The sequence below is a fragment of the Bubalus kerabau genome, chromosome 9, assembly GCF_029407905.1.
Source record: "Bubalus kerabau isolate K-KA32 ecotype Philippines breed swamp buffalo chromosome 9, PCC_UOA_SB_1v2, whole genome shotgun sequence".
Taxonomy (NCBI): Eukaryota; Metazoa; Chordata; class Mammalia; order Artiodactyla; family Bovidae; genus Bubalus; species Bubalus kerabau.
In genome coordinates, this window is record NC_073632.1 from 227946 (window position 1) to 250723 (window position 22778).

General features: G+C 47.2%; 1 protein-coding gene across 1 annotated transcript in view; it reads right to left on the reverse strand.

Annotated features, from left to right (window-relative positions):
- Positions 1 to 6410: 6410 nt before the first annotated feature.
- The window catches only part of LOC129619531 (uncharacterized), a 261602-nt gene continuing 245234 nt past the window's right edge, over positions 6411 to 22778 (reverse strand). Inside the window, exons 5-8 of the mRNA XM_055534723.1 lie at positions 12138 to 12244; positions 11742 to 11797; positions 8287 to 8412; positions 6411 to 8191 (exon numbers count right to left, since the gene is read on the reverse strand). Of these exons, the coding sequence (XP_055390698.1) occupies positions 8183 to 8191; positions 8287 to 8412; positions 11742 to 11797; positions 12138 to 12244 (298 nt within the window). The 3' untranslated portion in view covers positions 6411 to 8182. The remainder of the gene's footprint in view (positions 8192 to 8286; positions 8413 to 11741; positions 11798 to 12137; positions 12245 to 22778) is intronic.

Below are 22778 nucleotides of genomic sequence, written 5' to 3' on the forward strand. Positions count from 1 at the left end.
CCTGGCTTACTGCAGGACTCTACCCCTTCCCCCATTATCCTCTATGCATACCTTAAGGTATAAAAACTACTTTGGAAAATAAAGCTCCTGCCAGACTGGGCTTCCCTGGAGCTGTCCTCCAGAGCAGAAATGTGTGGATGTGGTTTGGGGCCTTACCTTGTGTGTTTGGGCTCCCTAGCACAGCCCCAGCGCAGGGGAACCAGCCCCTGAGCAGAGAGCTTCAGGCAATGCTTTGTGCCCAGGCCTGGAAGCCCAGTTTCCAGACGTGGGAGAGAAGAGGCAGGCCGCCTGCGGGATCTTGCAAGCTGTATTGGGATGGACCGAGTGAGCTTCCACAGCAGCGGAGCTCCTGCTCTGTGCCCAGGCGCGATAGCGCAGAGCCCTGGCCGAGAGGCTGCTCTGCCTGGGCGAGCCTCGCCAAGCCCTTCCCATCTTCTAGCCTTCGCGCACGGGAAGGAACAGGTTGCGGGAGTGGGGGAGACGTAACTGGCGCCTGACTGGCCTCAGCTCCGCTCTTCCCTTCCCTTTGCACCTATGATCCAGGCCTCCTTACAGAGGGCTTAGGTCCCGAAAGAGAGCTCTGTCAGAGGGAAGGGAAGCGCCCCAGGCTGCATTCCCAAGCTGTTGCTTGGCCGCCCAGACTCAGCGCTGCACGGAGGGAATCAGGCTCTCTGTGCCCCTATGTTGGGCACGCAGCTTCACACACAGGGTGTCTCCGTAGGAATCAAGAACGTTCCTGTAAGAGTGAGGTTCACTAGAGTTATACTAGGGAGCAAAGACTTGTCCATGTGGTCTTGTCTTCCCTTGTGCGTTTGGGTCTCTGGGCTCAGCCCCAGCTCCGTGGAAACAACCCCTGAGAAAATATCTTCAAGATACGCTTTTCCCAGATGCTGGGAACCAGGGTTCGTAGGAGGAGAGAAAAGTAAGCCTCCGTCAGGCACGAAAATGCAGCCAACCTGCCAGTGTTGGAAGCCTCTATTCGGAGGGAATGGGTTAGCTTCTCCTATAGGAGACTTCCAGATCTGCTCAGAAGTCGGTAATTCCAGAGGCAGGGTGCTGGTTCCTGACTGCCCTTTGCCAGCCTTGCAAAGACATTCCTAGATTCTAGAGTTATTTTCCATGAAGCAGCAGGCTTCGGGAATATGTCAGACGGGACTGGCGCCTTATTGGCTAGAGCTCAGCTATTGCCTTTCCATTCAAACTAGGACAAGGGCCTATTTTATGAAGGGTAAGGGTCTTCTTCTTTGCAAACTGCCAAGGGCTACAGCAATGAGACCTCTATCAAGGCAAGGGAAGCCTAAGCGGATGGATTCTCAAGCAGGTGCTTTGCCACAAAGCATCAGCACCCCATGGAGAGAATCAGGCTCCCTGTGCCCCAATGTTGGGAGTGTAGCTTCACACACAGAGTTGTCTCTATAGGAGCCAAGAATTTTCCTGAGAGATTAGGTTCACTAAACCTCTCCTACAGAGCATAGACCTATCCATTTGGTTTTGCCTTCCCCTGTGAGTTGGGTCCCCGATGTCCGCCACACCTCCGGGGAAACTGTCCTTGAGAAAAGATCTCCAGGAACATCTTCGCTGAGACTGGGAAATGCTCTTCACAGGAAGTAAGGCAAGCGAACCTCCTGCAGAGAAAAAGAGGCCTTACAGTCCCTGGAGTAGCAGGCTGCAAGAGCGTGTGAAACCTGACTGCTGCCTTACTGGCCTCAGCTGCGCCATTGCCTGTTCATCCAAGCTAGGACCCAGGCCTACTTGGAGAAGCGTTTGGGTGCGGATTTCTACAAAGTGCCAAGGGCTACAGCAGTGAGAATTCTCTCAGCGGTAAGGGAGAGCATTGTATGGATTCTCAAGCTGTTTTCTGAACGACAGCATCAAAATGAACAGGAGAATCAGGCTCTCTGTGCCCCTATGTTAGGTACGCAGCTTCACACACAGAGGTGTCTCTATAGGAGCCAAGAATGTTCCTGAGAGATGAGGTTCACTAGAGGCCTGCTACAGAGCATAGACCTGTCCATATGGTTTTGCCTTGCCCTGTGAGTTGGGTCCCCAAGGTCCGTCCCAGCTCAGGGGAGGGAGCCCCTGAGAAAAGATCTCCAGGGACCGCTTTTCACCCAGGCTAGCAAATGCAGTTCACAGGAGGTAATGCAAGAGAGCCTCCTGCAGGGCACAACAGGCCTTACTGTCCCTGGACGATCAGGCTGCAAGAGTGTGTGAGACCTGACTGGTGCCTTACTGGCCTCAGCTCTGCCATTGCATATTCCTCCAAACTACGACCCAGGCCTACTAGGAGAAGGGTTTGGGTGCGGATTTCTAAATACTGCCAAGGGCTATAGCAATGAGAACTGTTTCACGGGTAAGGAAGAGCATTGTATGGATTTTCAAGCTGTTGTTTGAACGACAGCTTCAAAGCTGCACAGAGAGAATCAGGCTCTCTCTGTCTCCATGTTTGGTACGCAGCTTCACAGACAGGGGTGTCTCCATAGGAAACAAGAACGTTCCTGACAGAGTGAGGTTCACTAGAGCTCTCCTAGAGAGCAAAGACTTGTCCATGTAGTTTTTCTTCCCCTGTGCGTTTGGGGCTCCAGGCTCGGCCCCAGCTCCGTGGAAACAACCCCTGAGAAAAGATAGTCAAGATCCGCTTTTCCCAGAGGCTGGAATACGGGGTTCATAGGAGGCGGGAAAAGCAGGCCTCCTTCGGGCAACAAGAGGCAGCCAAGCGGCTTGTTTTTGGAAGCCTCTATTTGGAAGAAATGGGTTAGCTTCTCCTAAAGGAGATCTCCCAATATGCTCAGAAGTCGGTAATTCCAGAGGCAGTGTGCAGGGTCCTGACTGCCCTTTGCCAGCCTTGCAAAGACATTCCTAGATTCTACCATTATCTTCCTGAAGAAGCAGGCTTTGGGAATATGTCAGACTTGACTGGCGCCTTATTGGCCTCAGCTCAGCTATTGCCTTTCCATTCAAACTAGGACAAGGGCCTACTTTATGAAGGGTAAGGGTCTTCTTCTTTCCAAACTGTCAAGGGCTACAGCAATAAGATCTCCGTCAATGTGAGGGAAGCGTAAACAGATGGATTCTCAAGCAGGTGCTTTGCCACAAAGCATCAGCAGCTCACGGAGAGAATCAGGCTCCTTTTGCCCCTATGTTGGGTGTGTAGCTTCACACACAGAGTTGTCTCTACAGGAGCCCAGAATGTTCCTGAGAGATGAGGTTCACTAGAGCTTTCCTACAGAGCATACACCTGTCCATGTGGTTTTGCCTTCCCCTGTGAGTTGGGTCCCCAAGGTCCGCCCCAGCTCTGGGGAAACAGCCCCTGAGAAAAGATCTCCAGGAACCGCTTTTTGCCCAGGCTGCGAAACGCTATTCACAGGAAGTAAGGCAAGTGAGCCTCCTGCAGAGAAAAAGAGGCCTTACTGTCCCTGGAGGAGCAGGCTGCCAGAGTGCGTGAAAACTGACTGGTGCCATACTGGCCTCAGCTCCGCCATTGCATGTTCCTCCGAACTAGGACTCAGGCCTACTTGCAGAAGGGTTTGGGTGCAGATTTCTTCAAACTGCCAAGGGCTACATCAATGAGAACTCTCTCAGAGGTAAGGGCAAGAATTGTATGGATTCTCAAGCTGTTTTCTGAACGACAGCATTAAACCTGCAGAGAGAATCAGGCTCTTTGCCCCCATGTTCGGTACGCAGTTTCACACACAGAGGTGTCCCCATAGGAGCCAAGAACGTTCGTCAAAGACTGAGGTTCACTAGAGCTCTCTTAGAGAGCAAAGACTTGTCCATGTGGTTTTCCCTTCCCCTGTGCGTGTGGGTCTCTGGGCTCAGCCCCTTCTCTGTGGAAACAGCCTCTGAGAAAAGATCTCCAAGAACCTCTTATCCCCCAGGCTGGGAAGTGGAGTTTGCAGGAGGCGGGATAAGCAAGCCTCCTTCGGGCAAGAAGAGGCAGCCAACCGGCCTGTGTTTGGGAGCCTCTATTTGCAAGGAATGGGTTAGTTTCTCCTGACCGAGACCTCCAGATCTGCTGAGAAGATAGAAATTCCAGAGGCAGGGTCAAGGTTCCTGACTGCCCTTTGCCAGCCTTGCAAAGACATTCCTAGATTCTAGCGTTATTTTCCATGAAGGAGCAGGCTTCGGGAATATGTCAGACTTGACGGGGGCCTTACTGGCCTCAGCTCAGCTATTGCCTTTCCATTCAAACTAGGACAAGGGCCTACTTAGTGAAGGGTAAGGGTCTGCTTCTTTCCAAACTGCCAAGGACTACAGCAATGAGACCTCTGTCAAGGTGAGGGAAGCCTATGCGGATGGATTCTTATCAGGTGCTTTGACACAAAGCATCAGCACCCCATGGAGAGAATCAGACTCCCTTTGCCACTATGTTGGGTGTGTAGCTTCACGCACAGAGGTGTCTCTGTAGAAGCCAAGAATGTTCCTGAGAGATGACGTTCACTAGACCTCTCCTACAGAGCATAGACCTGTCCATGTGGTTTTGTCTTCCCCTGTGAGTTGGGCCCCCGAGGTCCGACCCAGCTTCGGGTTAACAGCCCCTGAGAAAAGATCTCCAGGAACAGCTTTGCGCCCAGGCTGGGAAATGCAGTTCACAGGAGGCAAGGCAAGGCAAACGAGCCTCCTGCAGTGAAAAAGAGGCCTTACTGCTCCTGGAGGAGCAGGCTGCAAGAGTGTGTGAGACCTCACTTGTGCCTTACTGGCCTCAGCTCCGCCATTGCCTGTTGTTCCGAGCTAGGACCCAGGCCTACTTGGAGAAGGGTTTGGGTGCGGATTTCTACAAACTGTCAAGGACTACAGCAATGAGAATTCTCTAAGCAGTAAGGGAGAGCATTGTATGGATTCTCAAGCTGTTTTCTGAATGACAGCATCAAAGCTGCACAGAGAGAATCAGGCTCTCTGTGCCCCTATGTTGGGTATGCAGCTTCACACCCAGAAATGTCTCTATAGGAGCAAAGAATGTTCCTCCGAGATGAGGTTCAGTAGAGCTCTCCTACAGAGCATAGACCTGTCCATGTGGTTCTGCCTTCCCCTGTGAGTGGGGTCCCCAAAGTCCACCCGGCTCCGGGGAAACAGCCAGAGTAAAGATCTCCAGGAACTGCTTTTCGCCCAGGCTGGGAAACACTGTTCACAGGAAGTAAGAGCGAGCCTCCTGCAGAGTAAAAGAGGCCTTACTGTCTCTGGAGGAGCAAGCTGCCAGAGTGTGTGAGACCTGACTGGTGCCTTACTGGCCTCAGCTCCGCCATTGCATGTTCATCCGAACTAGGACCCAGGCCTACTTGGAGAAAGGTTTGGGTGCGGATTTCGACAAGCTGCCAAGGGCTACAGCAATGAGAACTCTCTTTGAGGTAAGGGAAAGCATTGTATGGATTCTCAAGCTGTTGTTTGAATGACAGTTTCAAAGCTACACAGAGAGAATCAGGCTCTCTGTGCCTCTATTTGGCTGTGCAGCTTCACACTCAGAATTTGACTCTGTTGGAGCCAGAAATATTCCTGAAAGACTTAGGTTCACGAAAGCTGTCCTACAGAGCAAAGACATTGGATGTGGTTTTGCCTTCCCTTGTCAGTATGGGTACCCTAGCTTGGCCCCAGCTCTGGGGATACAGCCTCTGAAAAAAATCTTCCAAGAAGTGATTTTCCTCCAGGCTGTTAAGTGGAATTCACAGTTTGTAAGTAAAGGAAGCCTGCTTCGTGGAAGAGCAGGCAGCCAACTGGCCCTGTGTTAGGAAGCCTGTATTTGGAAGGAATGGGTTAGCTTCTACAGCGGGAGAACCTCAGATCTGCTCAGGGGACTGAAATACTAGAGTCAGGGTTGAGGTTCTCCCCTGTCCTTTGCGCACCTTGCAAAGACATTCCTAGCTTCTAGCGTTAGTGTCCCTGTAGTAGCAGGCTGCGGGAGCGTGTGATAAATGACTGGCGCGTTCCCGTCCTCAGCTCCACTATTGCCTTTCTATTCGAACTAGAACCCAGGCCTACTTTGAGAGGGGTTAGGGTCCAGTGTTTCCAAACTGCCAAGGGCTACGGCAATGCGAGCTCTGTCAGAGGTAAGAAAAGAGCAATTGGTTGGATTCTTCAGCTGCTGCGTGGCTGCACAGCTTCCATGCCACATGGAGAGCATGAGGCTCCTTGTGGCCCTATTTTGGGTACACAGCAACACGCACACAGAGTGTCTGCGTTCACTTATGTACAGGCTTATGTACACTAGAGCTCTCCTACAGAGCAAAGACATGTGGATGTGGTTTTGCCTTTCCCTATGAGTTTGGGTCCCTTATCTCAGCCCCAGCCCCGGGGAAACTGTCCCTGAGAAAATACTTACAATAAGTGGTTTGTCCGTCAGCTGGGAAGCGAAGTTCACCGAATGCGGGTAAACGAAGCCTCCCTTGTAGAAGGAGAGTCAGCCAACTGGTGTGTGTTTGCAAGCGTGTATTTGGAAGGAACGGGTTAGCTTCTACAATGGGAGACGTCCAGATCTGCTCAGAGGACTGAAACTCAGAGTCAGGGCTGAGCTCAGTGTCAGGGCCGAGCATCTTGCATGCCATCTGTGAACCATGTAATGACATTCCTAGGTTATAGTGGCATTGCCCATGAAGGAGCAGGCTGCGGCACTCTGTCAGACATGTTTGGGCGCATTACTCTGCTCAGCTCCACTATTTCCTTTCATGTACATTTTGGTCTCTAGGCCCAGTATCGAGGGGCGCACACAGGGTGTTTTCCTGCAGGATCCAAGAATGTTCCAGACAGTCCTAGGCTCACTAGCTGTTGCTAGGTCGCACATTATGCTATACTTATCGTTAACAGTAAAAATACTATTGGAGCTCTAATTATGTTTTTTTTCTTTTTACTTGCAATGCTAGTGATAGAACCAAAGGCTGCTATCTATATCAAACAAGAGAAACGTAAAGGAAACTAAGCAATTTTATGTAATCACATTGCCGTGGTCCTATACAGTAAACTAGAAATTCAAGGGACATGATTTTTCTGAATGCAGGAGACTCCAGTTTCATTCCAGGGTCTGGAAGATTCCCTGGAGAAGGTACAAGCTACCACTCCAGTATTCTGGCCTAGAGAATGCCATGGACTGTATAGTCCATGGGGTCACAAAGAGTCAGGCACCACTGAGCCACTTTCACTTTCACATGCGGATATTATGTAAAAAAAAATGTGGTAACAGATCTAGAACCTTTGGCAAGCTAACGAATGAGTAATCTAAATATGAATAATCAACTTTGTCCTGCATGGTGATTACTGTCTGGTATTTGCTTTGAGAGCAGTTGAACTCCTCATTATTAAAGAGAAATAATCCTTTCCTCTCTGAAGCATTTGTGGACCATTCAGTTGGGTGTGGTGAATAAAATACTTAAGGATCTACTACATAAAAATGCAATAGTCAAAGCACAATATTTTTTCGCTCCGTTTCTCAAAGGATGGAATATTTTGTATTTGCCCTGATTTTATGTCTTGACTTCATGTACCATTGTATAGTGACATTTTTAGTTGAAATACAGTAGGACTAAAAATATTGATAGAATACTAATAAATCATGTTGGTATGTGTGGTTGTCACATAGGATTCACAGGAGATTTAAATTCACAGTTGTCAACATAAAGGATTCATGCTATTTAGCTTCTTCATGAATCTATACCACAAAGGAAGAGCTTTTCGCAACATATTTCACGGAGGGAACTACAAGGATGATAGGCGTAATACTATGTGTCAACTCATGGATTTCTAAGCATTGCTCACAATACAGATCTGCTTTTCAACATCAGGGTTCTTTCAGTGTCCTTGAACAGCATTTGTTTTCCTGTTCAGTTCAGTTCAGTCGCTCGGTCGTGTCCGACTCTTTGCGACCCCCATTGAACCGCAGCATGCCAGACCTCCCTGTCCATCACCAACTCCCAGAGTTTACCCAAACTTGTGACCATTGGGTCGCTGATCTGCTGTCGTCCCCTTCTCCTCCTGTCTTCAATCTTTCCCAACATCAGGGTCTTTTCAAATGAGTCAGCTCTCCAAAAACTGGAGTTTCAGCTTCACCATCAGTCCTTCCGATGAACACCCAGAACGGATTTCCTTTAGGATGGACTGGTTGGATTTCCTTGAAACCCAAGGGACTCTCAAGAGTTTTCTCCAACACCACAGTTCGAAAGCATCCATTCTTCTGCGCTCAGCTTTCTTTATAGTTCACCTATATATTCTGTATACAGAAGAAAAACACTCATGAGTATAAAACTTGTTCACATAAAATGAGTGTATGAATTGTTATCTTCCCAACCCAGGGATCAAACCCACATCACTTCCATATCCTGCGCTGGTAGGCAGAGTATTTACTGACCGTGCTGCCAAGGAATCGATACACATTTCAAGAACCACTGCCATCAGCTTCTCCTGTTCATGACCGAGGTAGGAGAAAGAACGCTGGAAGAAGTAGCATAAGCATATTATTTAGTCAAGGAACTGTTGTTATGCTGGATACTCCAGTTATTACTGGGACAAGTCAGTTCCTCCAATGATGATCAGTATACCTGAAAAATTCTTACAAATTCATGGGATGCGATGTCTCTATGATCAATGTGTTCATCTTATGCTACTGCTTCAGGTAGACCTGCTTCAGCATGAAGGACTGCACTTGAAGGGATGCCTACTATTCCAGCTCAAGCAACAGATACTGACGTGCAGATCACTGTCCTTTGTTGAACAGGATCAGCAGTTTGTCAACATAGGTAACACGCCAGAGCAAGCCTTGGGATGCAACTCTGAAAACAGGCTAGGCCCTCTTTTCCCCAAGCCCTGCGATAAAATACAAATCCAAAAAAGAAAAATAGCAACGATTTTGTCAGGACTTCCTCACTTTTGCGTTCTGGATGGCAGGAAGCACACACTGAGGCCAGATGACTGCAGGATTTAATTGTGAGCTAACATTGGGTGGGGTGGAAGCTCATCACTCTAGGAAGAATGTGGCTAAACTAAACCGTTTGACTTTCATTCACTTCATGTGCATAGAGTTCCATAATCCTTCGTTAAGGAATTCAGTAAGTTGTACTTCCTTACCCCTTCACCATCTCTTGGTTTACACGAATGTAAGTTCCTAGTCCAGCACTTATTTATACAACGCGTGTTACAGGTAGTAATAGTGCATAAATGATGATGAGCAATGACAGGAAGTTTATTTCTTCTCTGTTCGACTTCTCTATTTTTATACAACCAAGCAGTGAAATATACTTATGAATGTGACTATTTTAGTGGTGTGTAGAAATACACAGTGTTGGCACAATAATTATCAGGGTATTGTGTCTTTTTCATATATTCCTTTGGAGATTCTGTTCCATTATATGTATCATAGGATATTCAATACAGTTTCTGAAACTATAGAGTAGGTCCTTGTGGTTTCTTTCATACGTAGTACTATGTAGTTGTTAATACTTCAAACAAAAACTGGTACACAAATATTCATAGCGACCTTATTCACAATAGCCCAAAGGTAGAACCCATTCAAGTGTCCATCGGTGGGTGAATGAATATGCATCACAGGGTATATTCAAAAGCTTGAACAGTATTCTACCATACAAAAAGATAAACTGAAATGGTTCTGCCACTGCGCAAGACACTACAGAAATTACTCCAAAACTAACACATGGAACAAACAGATATTTCAATTCTAATTCATGCTATGTACCCAAAAGGTTTGGAAAAGGGGGCTGAAAAAAAATGCATATTTCTGCAGTCATAGCCACAACAGCGTGATTCACACTGGCCAACAAACAGAGGCAATCTAAGTGTCCATGGACAGCCAGTTCCATAAACAAACTGTGGTAGACACACAATGGAATCTGATTCAGCCCTTCAAAGTCGGTAATTCTGACAATGCCACAATGTGGACGAACCTTATGGTCATTATATTACGTGAAATAAACCAAAATAGGAGAAACGTTCCGTGATTCCACTAGTATGAAATATCCAAACAAGTCAAGTCCAAAGCCAGAAGAACAGAAAGTGATTCCCAGGGATCGAAGACAGTTCATGTTTCACAGAACCCGCCCAGTTTCCCTTGGGGAAACTGACTTCTCATGACATCTCCAAAACCGATTATACAAATAATTGGAAGTCATATCCAGTCAAATGAATGTAGATATAATTTTACAATGTATACCAACCTCACTCAAACGTCTCAACAGACAAAAGGCAAAATTGTATCTATGGTACCTCAGCTTTGCTTAAAACTGTATCTACAGTACCTTAGTTCTGCTTATGAAATTTAATAATAAAAAAAAAACACACTAAAGTCTATCCAAAAACGGACATAAAAATTATAACATGAACTTTAAAACATTATAAATTTAAACTGTGAAAAACCTTTTTCACACAACTTAAATGCAAGCCACAGAAAAATGTATTGACAAAATACATATATGATAAAGGATCGTACTCCAAATATACCAAAATATCTGGAACAAACAACATCATTAAAAGTGTGTAAATCTGAACTCCTGGTCAAATGAAAGATACAGATAGTAAATCAGCATATCAAAAATACTCAAAATCATATGTCATTAGGAAATTACAAGGTAAAACAGCAGTGAAGTAGCACTGCACACCTATTAGATCCAGTAAGCTCAAAAAGGGGAAGGGGGCGCGGGGCTTCTCTGGTGGCTCAGTGGTAAAGAATCTGCGTGATGATGCAAGACACTCAAGTTCGATCCCTTACCCAGGAAGATCCCACGGGCCAGAGAAACTTAGCTGGATTTTTCCACAGCTAAACAAGGCTCACCTGTGACCTGAACACTACACGCCTAGCACTTACTAAACAGCTTTGAAAAAGTGTCCAGACAAAAAGTATCACACAATTACACACAGCTCTACTTCTAAGAGCTAAAGACTTTCAAATATCAGGATGTCTTCGGGCGATGACTGTGTAAGCAAATTGGGATACATCCAAAGTGAAGGGAAGCAAATGCTACCCCAAAATATACCACTTCAGCATGAAAATTAGTTGGACCTAATTAACTTTCTTTTTCTTAAGAGGACACATGCTCATCTCTCACACCCAAGTTCAAGACGGCTCTTCTGTGAGTCACATTTACAAGAGAAATCTCATTTCAAAGGAATCCTTGGCATATACCAGATAGAAGGATGACAGTCTTGTGAAACTCTTTTTTTTTTCAAATCAATAGGAAAACCTAAGATGTAAATCTGTAGAACGACCATATCCTTCCTTTCCTTTGGTTTTATTTTTATTAATATTGATTTTTTTTTTTTTTTGTATTTGGCTGCACCAGATCGACCTTCATTGAAGCCAGCCAGATATTTAGGTAAAGGATGCAACTCTGCGTTGTGGCATGGGAGATCTAGTTCTCGGAAAAGGGGTTAAACCTGGGTCACCTTCTTTGGGAGTGTCCAGTCTTAGCTACTGGACCACCAGGAAGCCCCTGGTTTGGTTTTAGATGAAGATGGTATCTAACGTGATATCTTGGGCCATTTCAGTCACTGACTCAGTTTCCTGAGTTTCTTCAAAGCACGCATGAGGTACACATAATAAACCAGTGTGCAAAACAAGGAAAGGGAGTTCATACTACAACACTGTATGCTTACAAATAGCTAAATGGTAAATGGCATGTTATTTATTTTTAATTACTATGGAGAAAAAAAAAGAATGCAGGATTCACATATTTTATAACATGAATAAACATTAAAACCATCTTTAGCGAAAAATATCCATATAGAAAAGGCCACACAGATCCCATATTCACCGTCTGCTCTAAGTCCATCAAGTTTGTCCAAATCAACGTACATCTCCATAGCATTCCTAAAAAAAAAGGGGGGGGGTGGGAAGAAAAGATATATTCATACAATTGAACAACTGCTGAAAGGGAAGTGGGGCTGTGGATTACATTATAGTGCAGAAACCAAATGATGTCCTGATTTTGGAGATTATGTGGAGGTTCTGCAGGAGAATGCACCCACTTTGAATAAAACACATAGAGTGATTTAGATGATGTGGCAAATGCGAGCACTTTTTCCCTTTGCTAGGAGTTTTCTGTACATTTTACCCAGAAAGGAAATTATGTTTCAAAACAAACAAGTCGATACCATAAAAGAAAATCGAATTAGACAGGCAGAAAATTTTCTATAGAGTTCAGACTTACCCAGGCGAAGTTCAAGGGAAGCTGTGATGCTCCACTGTCCTTGTAGGAGTCCACATGGAATGAAGAAGTACTGTGGGAAGTCTATTAGTAACCACTGTGCCTTGGGTCTGCAGAACAAACAGATTTTGCAAATAAAATGTTCCCCATAACTTCACAAAAAGTTGTTAGACTACATTCAGTAAAGTTGAATAATTTTCGATCAATTTACAATCATAGAAACTACTACAACTTACAATCCCAATCAATACATAAAAATCACTTGCATTTCTATAAACTAATAACAAACAGAAACAAACATTAAGAAAATCTCACTTATAATTGCACCCAAAAGAATAAAACATCTAGCAACAAACTTAATCAAGGACATAAAAGACCAGTAGTCAGAAAACTAGAAAGCACTGATAAAGAAACCAAAGAAAACACAAATAAACAGAAAACGACACCACGCTCAAACACTGGAACAAGAGGAATTCAAATGCCCATTTCAAACAAAGCCATCAACAAATACACTGACTGCCATCACAAAATGATATTCAATGGCCTTTTCACAGAAACAGAAATACTCCTACTAGTAGGCTGCTAATATTGAACAGGACCTTAAAGGGCCAAGAAGACTCTGAGAAAGAAGATCACTGCTGGAGATATCTTCCTCTCCGACTTCAAACTACAGCACGGCCCTGTAGTAACCACCACAGTGAGGAACTGGCAGGAACACAGACACAGGGACTCCAGGAAAGAAGAGAGAGCCCAGGAGTGAACCCACATGGACGTGGTCAGTTCATGAAAATCAAACGAATGAGCCAAGAGGAAAGGACACTCTTCTGAAGAAACAGGGACAGGAAAACTGGCCAACTACTCAGAAGAACATCTGCGAAGGTCATCCTCTAGGCCATCGAACAGAAATCGAACTGAAAACCTGCCATTTGTACATGGAGCTCTCCCCACCCCCACCCCCACCCCCCGAGTGCTCTGAGATGGACCTCCGGTCAGCGCTCAGCTGGACACAGGAAACATCTACTTCGTCCTCATTTTCCCCTCTTGCAGCGTCTCCCTGCTGGCGGGCACTGAGGCAACCCCTCTCCTCTCAGCTGGGATGCAGCCCCATAACCCCAGAGCCCGAGTCCTGAGGGTCCTGAGGAGACAGAGCTCCCACCAGGGAAGAGCGGGCAGCCCCATGCTCACAGACCTCAGAGGGCTCACCCACAAGCAGCTCTGCTGTGAGCACTCAGACTGGAAGCCCAAACTGAAATGGAGCACAATGGCTCCATGACCCTCCTCAAAACACGGCTAAGGAACAGTCAGAGCCTGGATGGAATGCAGCCATAAAAAGGAACATATTTGAGTCCGCTCTAAGGAAGGGGATGAACCGAGAGCGTATTAAACAGGCAAGTCAGTCAGAAAGAGGAAAACATGGAATCGAGAAGGATGGGTCTGACGAATCTGTTCACATAGCAGCACCGGAGATGCAGACATAGAGGACAGACTTACGGACCAGGGTGGGGAATGGAGAGAGCAACATGGATGCATGTACACCAACATTTGTAAGTAGACAACCAGTGGGATTTGCTGTTAGGACTCAGGGAACTCAAACTGGGGCTCTGTAATAACCTAGAGAGGTGGGGATGGATGGGATGTGGGAGGGAGTTTCCAGAGCGAGGGGACACAAGTACGTCTATGGTTCGTTCGCGTGGATGTATGACAAATCAAACCGATATTGTAAAGCAGTGATCAATCAACTAGAAATAAATAACTGTTTATTAAAAAAAATGAAATGAACAGAAGCACAAACTTTGCAACTAACACCAGAATTCCATTTAAAAAACTATACAATTTGAGAAAACAACAAAAGCTCTCCATGACTTTTGGTCTGGTGATGAGTTCTAACACACAACAAAAAAGCCAAATTACCAAATAGGAATATACATTATTTCAAATATTGACTTTTACAATTTTATACATTGACCGTGTGAAGGACCTTATTCCAGAGAACCAAAAGACACTCTGTTAAATGAACCAGTGACCACCCAACCTTCCAGGCAAAATAGAAGAGAAAAGACCTGCATGAGTCATCTTACCACAGGAGGTCCTGGTAAGGAACAAGGAACTAACAAGCTCCCACCAACCAGGATTCTACAGAGGTCAACAAGAGGTCAGTAAGAGATGGCAGACTGCAGTCCAGAGGTCCTAGCGACTTCCATCTTGCAGAAGAGACCCAGCATAGTCCAAACGAATTCAATGTTGCAACAAATCAATAAACAAATAAAAGGACAGAAGTTCTTTGCACACATGACTGAGATTAGGGGTGAGGCAGTACATGTATGTGCCCGGAAAATCCTAAAGTATAAGAAAGGAAAGAAATTAAAGACAACTATCAAGCTGTCCAAACTGATAAAAACGAATGATTACACAGTGTTCTCTGTATACATTAGCAGATAATAATCTGAAAAGGAAATTAAAAAAATTCCCTTTCAATAATGTCAACATGAATACCACACTTTGCCATGGATGTAATGACGATGACAAGACCGGCACGCTGGAACTTATACACCCTGGCTGAAAACTATCCTGAATACATGGACAGATATTCCATAACGATGGAAAGACTTAAGATGGCAATCCCATGGAATGCATCTTCAATCTGAAATGAAGATTCGATATGAGTTGATCGCTCAGAGCTTTTGTGCCATCAACTGTTATTGAAGTATAAAAGAGATAGAGAAAGCTGCTGACTTAGACTTGAGGCGGGGTGTACGCCCTGCTGGGCTCTAGCCAGATATTCTACCGGCACTAGCAGTCAGCTAAGGAAAGAAAGGCACTGTCTCAGGGAATGGCACCAGGCCCCTCCCCCACGACATGCCTTGAGGTCACATTGGCAGCAGGTGAGTCCTCTGGGGCCAAAAACTGATTGACATGAATCTTGAAGAAAGGCAGTATTCCAGGCAACTATATCATTTCCTTAACATAGATGAGGAGAACAAGGTAGGAGGAAAACATACTGTTTTGTTCAAGTCGTTTCTGAGCCTATTGGGGGAACCGACCTGAAGCCAGAGTCCAGCGGAAATCCATAGGATATGTACATCGCTTAAGACAAACATTTCCTTAGGAACAAAGGCATTGCTTAGCTCAAGGTTTGTCTGCGAAATGCTTACACATCAGGAGATGGCTCCGAGTTGGGTTTCCACACACAAGAACATGCATGCAAAGGACAAGCCTGCACAGCCCATCTGCCCCCTTCCCCCACAGTCAGCAGCATTTCCAAGTGACCTCCTAAGGCCTTCCCCAAACTACAGGGGCACCTCTGGGTCTCCTGTTTCCCTCACTTCGAACACTTTTCTTTAAAAAAAAAAAAAAATCCCGCACACTTCTTGATAGAATGCCACAGTGGAAGGAAAACAGGCCTTAAATATTTAAACCTCCCTGTGCCAAACACTTGGAGCTTGGTTTGGTTTGGTTTTGTGTTGAATTACACCACCACATAATTTAAACTTGTTACAAGTTCTAATCATTCAGTTCCAAAATACCAAACTTTTATTGCACAAGGTCCCCTTGAAAAGGCCCACGCAGCAGGACAGCCACAGATTCGGCCATGAAAGGGCAGCAAGATGCCCTCCCCCCTTCTTTGCTGCCTGGGCGGCCACCAGGGTTTGAAATCCATGCACCCTACTAAGTTTCTAGGGTGCAATTCGTGGACCCTTCCCTTTCCCCTCCCAGCAGGTGCTCCAGGGCCCGCTGGCCTACAAAGTGCCAGAAGCAGGGCTGGGCCAGCCAGCCAAGATTCAGGGTTCTGTCCCTTGGACTTCCAGCGGACCCTAGGCTGCTTGGGAAACCCGCGCAGACTCGGAGATTTTTCAGCAGAGGGGTGGAGCGGTAAAGGCCTTGACCCCAAAGGCGAGGCCTTTCTGCGACCGCCAGGTGGGGGAGCTCCGAGAATGTGCCAACAGAGGGCGGAATACGTGGTTCCCTGCTCCACGCAGTCCCAGTGCCCTGACCCGTGGTCCGCACCCCTCCGCTGCGCCCACTGGATGCCGATCCTTGGGGACCCAGGAGCGCACGAAATGGGCGTGCCCAGCCGCAATGGCGACCCCCGAGAGCACAACTGGGAAGCCCTCCCCCACCCCCGCCAGGAGCCCACCCCAGCCGAGACCGGACCCCGCCCCGCGCCGCCCGGGTTCGCCCCGCCCCTGCCGCGCTCCCGTTGCCTTCCCAGCCGCAGTGGGGACCCGGAGAACACAACTGAGACCGCCACCCACCCCCTCCCGACCGGAACCCCGACCCACGCCGCCAGGGTTCGCCCCACTCCTGGCGCGGCGCGCTGCTCACCTTCACCGGGGGCTCCCGGTGAGCCCCGCCCCCACGCCCGGTTCCAGGAGAGGCTCTGGCTACTGCCGCCAGTTCAAACAGGAGGACAATACATCCACCCCACAGGGACAATCCAAGCTGTCTATGATTTAGGGATCAAACGAGGACTACAGAAAGGCAAGGTGACCTGACCTAGGAGGGCCATGAGAGTCTATAGAACCAGACAAAGTTGGTTACCAAGGAAACTTTTTTCCTTGGAACCGGGAAAGCTGGTTCTTTGCATATGCAATGACCAACAATTAGCTTGTTACCCAAGCCTGCCTCGCTGCCACCCCCACCCCCACCCCCATCCCCCACTCCCCAGGAGACCGGCTCAAAGAAATATTTTAAATCTCAGGCGGAAAACTGGAAGATGTCTTGTCTCTCTCTCTGGATTTAGGTATGTGTCAGTGTGAGCCTTGTGGTTTTTGATAATATTGCTCAAGTTCTGAGTTCTGATTTCAATGGTCTCAAGACAAGGCAGCGCTTCCAAATCAAACTGCTGGAAATACAAGAAAACATTGACCTAAATGAACGTCAGAGTCCCGTGAACTGGGAACTAGTCAATATGAAATATCTAGTATTTTTGGTTTTGCTCCTCCACTATAGACATGTCTAAGAGTCAACAACATTAAGCACAACATGTTCATAGTGCCTAGGTTTCCTTTGAGGTAAAAACTGCTCTATTGTTATATCTGTCACAAGCCTGTCAGCAAGAAAGGACCTGGAAACAACAACATCAAAAGAAAAAAACCTAAATGTGATATGAGCTTTTAGACAAACTCTTAACAATGATTATACTCTGAAATATCTGCCTCTCATAGTCTTGATTGAAGGCAGAGGAGAAGGGGACGACAGAGGATAAAATGGTTGGATGGCATCACTGACCTGATGGAGATGAGTTTGAGCAAGCCCCTGGAGTTGGTGACGGACACGGAAGCCTGGCATCCTGCAGGCCACCGGGTCCCAAAGAGTCAGACACGACTGAGCAACTGAACTGAACTGAACTGAAAAACGTTTCTCCAGGTGTTTTGGTTCCCCGAGTTTCTATCCTTGTGCTAAACTAAGTGACGACAGTGTATTTCATAGCTAGGTCATTTCCAAAGAAATGAAAGTTCTGAAACACTCACGACTTGAACGGACCTCCCTTTTACACAGAAACAAAAGAGATTTTTGACTCTCCATGAATAGTGTCTGGCACCTTCCTGACATGTTAAATGTAAGAAAGCAATTGTTTTGTTTTCTTCTCTTCTGTTCTTGTTGGTGGGGGGTGGCGCGCTATATCGAATGCCAGTATAAAAGTCAGTTCTTGGTTGCTGAAGGGAAATGTATGACTTGTTATTACAAGAAGGTATGTGGAATGCAATGGCACTTGAGGAAGGAAAACGAAGTAGTTCTGTCTTACAGGTGGCAGTTTCAGGATGGGAGAAGCAAAGGAATGGGTACAGAATGGGATAAGGAGATGGTAGGGAAAGTGGACCCCCAGAAAAGAGTTCTGTGCCTAGCACAAGTTTTCTTGAGATGTGGAACTGCCTTTGCTAATGGAGTTTCAGTTTCTTTACCTCTTAAGTGATCTCTTCTAGGTGGACCTAGAACAGAAATCTTTGGTTAGCTTATGCTACGTGGAGAAGTAGTGTTTCACGGTGACATATGTGATCCTACCTGACTGTTCTCAACCCTTTTGATATCGATGCACTGCTTCTGCTGCTGCTGCTGCTGCCACCGCCGCCGCCGCCGCCGCTAAGTCGTTTCAGTCGTGTCCGACTCTGTGCGACCCCGTAGACGGCAGCCCACCAGGCCCCGAAGTTCCTGGGGTTCTCTAGGCAAGAACATTGGAGGGGGTGGCCATTTCCTCCTCCCATGCATGAAAGTGAAAAGTGAACGTGAAGTCGCTCAGTGGTGTCCGACTCTTAGCGACCCCATGGACTGCAGCCTACCAGGCTCCCCCGTCCATGGGATTTTCCACGCAAGAGTACTGGAGTGGGGTGCCATTGCCTTCTCCCATATCTATGCACAAGCCTGCCTAAATAATTGACTTCTAGCTAGCTTTGGGATGCCAATGACCATCCACCCTTACCAGGCAACAGAGAAGAGAAAACACTTACCACAGGAGGTCCTGGTAAGGAACAAGGAACTAACAAGCTCCCACCAACCAGGATTCTGCAGAGGTCAACAAGAGGTCAGTAAGAGATGGCAGACTGCAGTCCAGAGGTCCTAGCGACTTCCATCTTGCAGCAGAGACCCAGCATAGTCCAAACGAATTCAATGTTGCAACAAATCAATAAACAAATAAAAGGACAGAAGTTCTTTGCACACATGACTGAGATTAGGGGTGAGGCAGTACATGTATGTGCCCGGAAAATCCTAAAGTATAAGAAAGGAAAGAAATTAAAGACAACTATCAAGCTGTCCAAACTGATAAAAACGAATGATTACACAGTTTTCTCTGTATACATTAGCAGATAATAATCTGAAAAGGAAATTTAAAAAATTCCCTTTCAATAATGTCAACATGAATACCACACTTTGCCATGGATGTAATGACGATGACAAGACCGGCACGCTGGAACTTATACACCCTGGCTGAAAACTATCCTGAATACATGGACAGATATTCCATAACGATGGAAAGACTTAGGATGGCAATCCCATGGAATGCATCTTCAATCTGAAATGAAGATTCGATATGAGTTGATCGCTCAGAGCTTTTGTGCCATCAACTGTTATTAAAGTATAAAAGAGATAGAGAAAGCTGCTGACTTAGACTTGAGGCGGGGTGTACGCCCTGCTGGGCTCTAGCCAGATATTCTACAGGCACTAGCAGTCAGTTCAGGAAAGAAAGGCACTGTCTCAGGGAATGGCACCAGGCCCCTCCCCCACGACATGCCTTGAGGTCACATTGGCAGCAGGTGAGTCCTCCGGGGCCAAAAACTGATTGACATGAATCTTGAAGAAAGGCAGTATTCCAGGCAACTATATCATTTCCTTAACATAGATGAGGAGAACAAGGTAGGAGGAAAACATACTGTTTTGTTCAAGTCGTTTCTGAGCCTATTGGGGGAACCGACCTGAAGCCAGAGTCCAGCGGAAATCCATAGGATATGTACATCGCTTAAGACAAACATTTCCTTAGGAACAAAGGCATTGCTTAGCTCAAGGTTTGTCTGCGAAATGCTTACACATCAGGAGATGGCTCCGAGTTGGGTTTCCACACACAAGAACATGCATGCAAAGGACAAGCCTGCACAGCCCATCTGCCCCCTTCCCCCACAGTCAGCAGCATTTCCAAGTGACCTCCTAAGGCCTTCCCCAAACTACAGGGGCACCTCTGGGTCTCCTGTTTCCCTCACTTCGAACACTTTTCTTAAAAAAAAAAAAAAAATCCCGCACACTTCTTGATAGAATGCCACAGTGGAAGGAAAACAGGCCTTAAATATTTAAACCTCCCTGTGCCAAACACTTGGAGCTTGGTTTGGTTTGGTTTTGTGTTGAATTACACCACCACATAATTTAAACTTGTTACAAGTTCTAATCATTCAGTTCCAAAATACCAAACTTTTATTGCACAAGGTCCCCTTGAAAAGGCCCACGCAGCAGGACAGCCACAGATTCGGCCATGAAAGGGCAGCAAGATGCCCTCCCCCCTTCTTTGCTGCCTGGGCGGCCACCAGGGTTTGAAATCCATGCACCCTACTAAGTTTCTAGGGTGCAATTCGTGGACCCTTCCCTTTCCCCTCCCAGCAGGTGCTCCAGGGCCCGCTGGCCTACAAAGTGCCAGAAGCAGGGCTGGGCCAGCCAGCCAAGATTCAGGGTTCTGTCCCTTGGACTTCCAGCGGACCCTAGGCTGCTTGGGAAACCCGCGCAGACTCGGAGATTTTTCAGCAGAGGGGTGGAGCGGTAAAGGCCTTGACCCCAAAGGCGAGGCCTTTCTGCGACCGCCAGGTGGGGGAGCTCCGAGAATGTGCCAACAGAGGGCGGAATACGTGGTTCCCTGCTCCACGCAGTCCCAGTGCCCTGACCCGTGGTCCGCACCCCTCCGCTGCGCCCACTGGATGCCGATCCTTGGGGACCCAGGAGCGCACGAAATGGGCGTGCCCAGCCGCAATGGCGACCCCCGAGAGCACAACTGGGAAGCCCTCCCCCACCCCCGCCAGGAGCCCACCCCAGCCGAGACCGGACCCCGCCCCGCGCCGCCCGGGTTCGCCCCGCCCCTGCCGCGCTCCCGTTGCCTTCCCAGCCGCAGTGGGGACCCGGAGAACACAACTGAGACCGCCACCCACCCCCTCCCGACCGGAACCCCGACCCACGCCGCCAGGGTTCGCCCCACTCCTGGCGCGGCGCGCTGCTCACCTTCACCGGGGGCTCCCGGTGAGCCCCGCCCCCACGCCCGGTTCCAGGAGAGGCTCTGGCTACTGCCGCCAGTTCAAACAGGAGGACAATACATCCACCCCACAGGGACAATCCAAGCTGTCTATGATTTAGGGATCAAACGAGGACTACAGAAAGGCAAGGTGACCTGACCTAGGAGGGCCATGAGAGTCTATAGAACCAGACAAAGTTGGTTACCAAGGAAACTTTTTTCCTTGGAACCGGGAAAGCTGGTTCTTTGCATATGCAATGACCAACAATTAGCTTGTTACCCAAGCCTGCCTCGCTGCCACCCCCACCCCCACCCCCATCCCCCACTCCCCAGGAGACCGGCTCAAAGAAATATTTTAAATCTCAGGCGGAAAACTGGAAGATGTCTTGTCTCTCTCTCTGGATTTAGGTATGTGTCAGTGTGAGCCTTGTGGTTTTTGATAATATTGCTCAAGTTCTGAGTTCTGATTTCAATGGTCTCAAGACAAGGCAGCGCTTCCAAATCAAACTGCTGGAAATACAAGAAAACATTGACCTAAATGAACGTCAGAGTCCCGTGAACTGGGAACTAGTCAATATGAAATATCTAGTATTTTTGGTTTTGCTCCTCCACTATAGACATGTCTAAGAGTCAACAACATTAAGCACAACATGTTCATAGTGCCTAGGTTTCCTTTGAGGTAAAAACTGCTCTATTGTTATATCTGTCACAAGCCTGTCAGCAAGAAAGGACCTGGAAACGACAACATCAAAAGAAAAAAACCTAAATGTGATATGAGCTTTTAGACAAACTCTTAACAATGATTATACTCTGAAATATCTGCCTCTCATAGTCTTGACTGAAGGCAGAGGAGAAGGGGACGACAGAGGATAAAATGGTTGGATGGCATCACTGACCTGATGGAGATGAGTTTGAGCAAGCCCCTGGAGTTGGTGACGGACACGGAAGCCTGGCATCCTGCAGGCCACCGGGTCCCAAAGAGTCAGACACGACTGAGCAACTGAACTGAACTGAACTGAAAAACGTTTCTCCAGGTGTTTTGGTTCCCCGAGTTTCTATCCTTGTGCTAAACTAAGTGACGACAGTGTATTTCATAGCTAGGTCATTTCCAAAGAAATGAAAGTTCTGAAACACTCACGACTTGAACGGACCTCCCTTTTACACAGAAACAAAAGAGATTTTTGACTCTCCATGAATAGTGTCTGGCACCTTCCTGACATGTTAAATGTAAGAAAGCAATTGTTTTGTTTTCTTCTCTTCTGTTCTTGTTGGTGGGGGGTGGCGCGCTATATCGAATGCCAGTATAAAAGTCAGTTCTTGGTTGCTGAAGGGAAATGTATGACTTGTTATTACAAGAAGGTATGTGGAATGCAATGGCACTTGAGGAAGGAAAACGAAGTAGTTCTGTCTTACAGGTGGCAGTTTCAGGATGGGAGAAGCAAAGGAATGGGTACAGAATGGGATAAGGAGATGGTAGGGAAAGTGGACCCCCAGAAAAGAGTTCTGTGCCTAGCACAAGTTTTCTTGAGATGTGGAACTGCCTTTGCTAATGGAGTTTCAGTTTCTTTACCTCTTAAGTGATCTCTTCTAGGTGGACCTAGAACAGAAATCTTTGGTTAGCTTATGCTACGTGGAGAAGTAGTGTTTCACGGTGACATATGTGATCCTACCTGACTGTTCTCAACCCTTTTGATATCGATGCACTGCTTCTGCTGCTGCTGCTGCTGCCACCGCCGCCGCCGCCGCCGCTAAGTCGTTTCAGTCGTGTCCGACTCTGTGCGACCCCGTAGACGGCAGCCCACCAGGCCCCGAAGTTCCTGGGGTTCTCTAGGCAAGAACATTGGAGGGGGTGGCCATTTCCTCCTCCCATGCATGAAAGTGAAAAGTGAACGTGAAGTCGCTCAGTGGTGTCCGACTCTTAGCGACCCCATGGACTGCAGCCT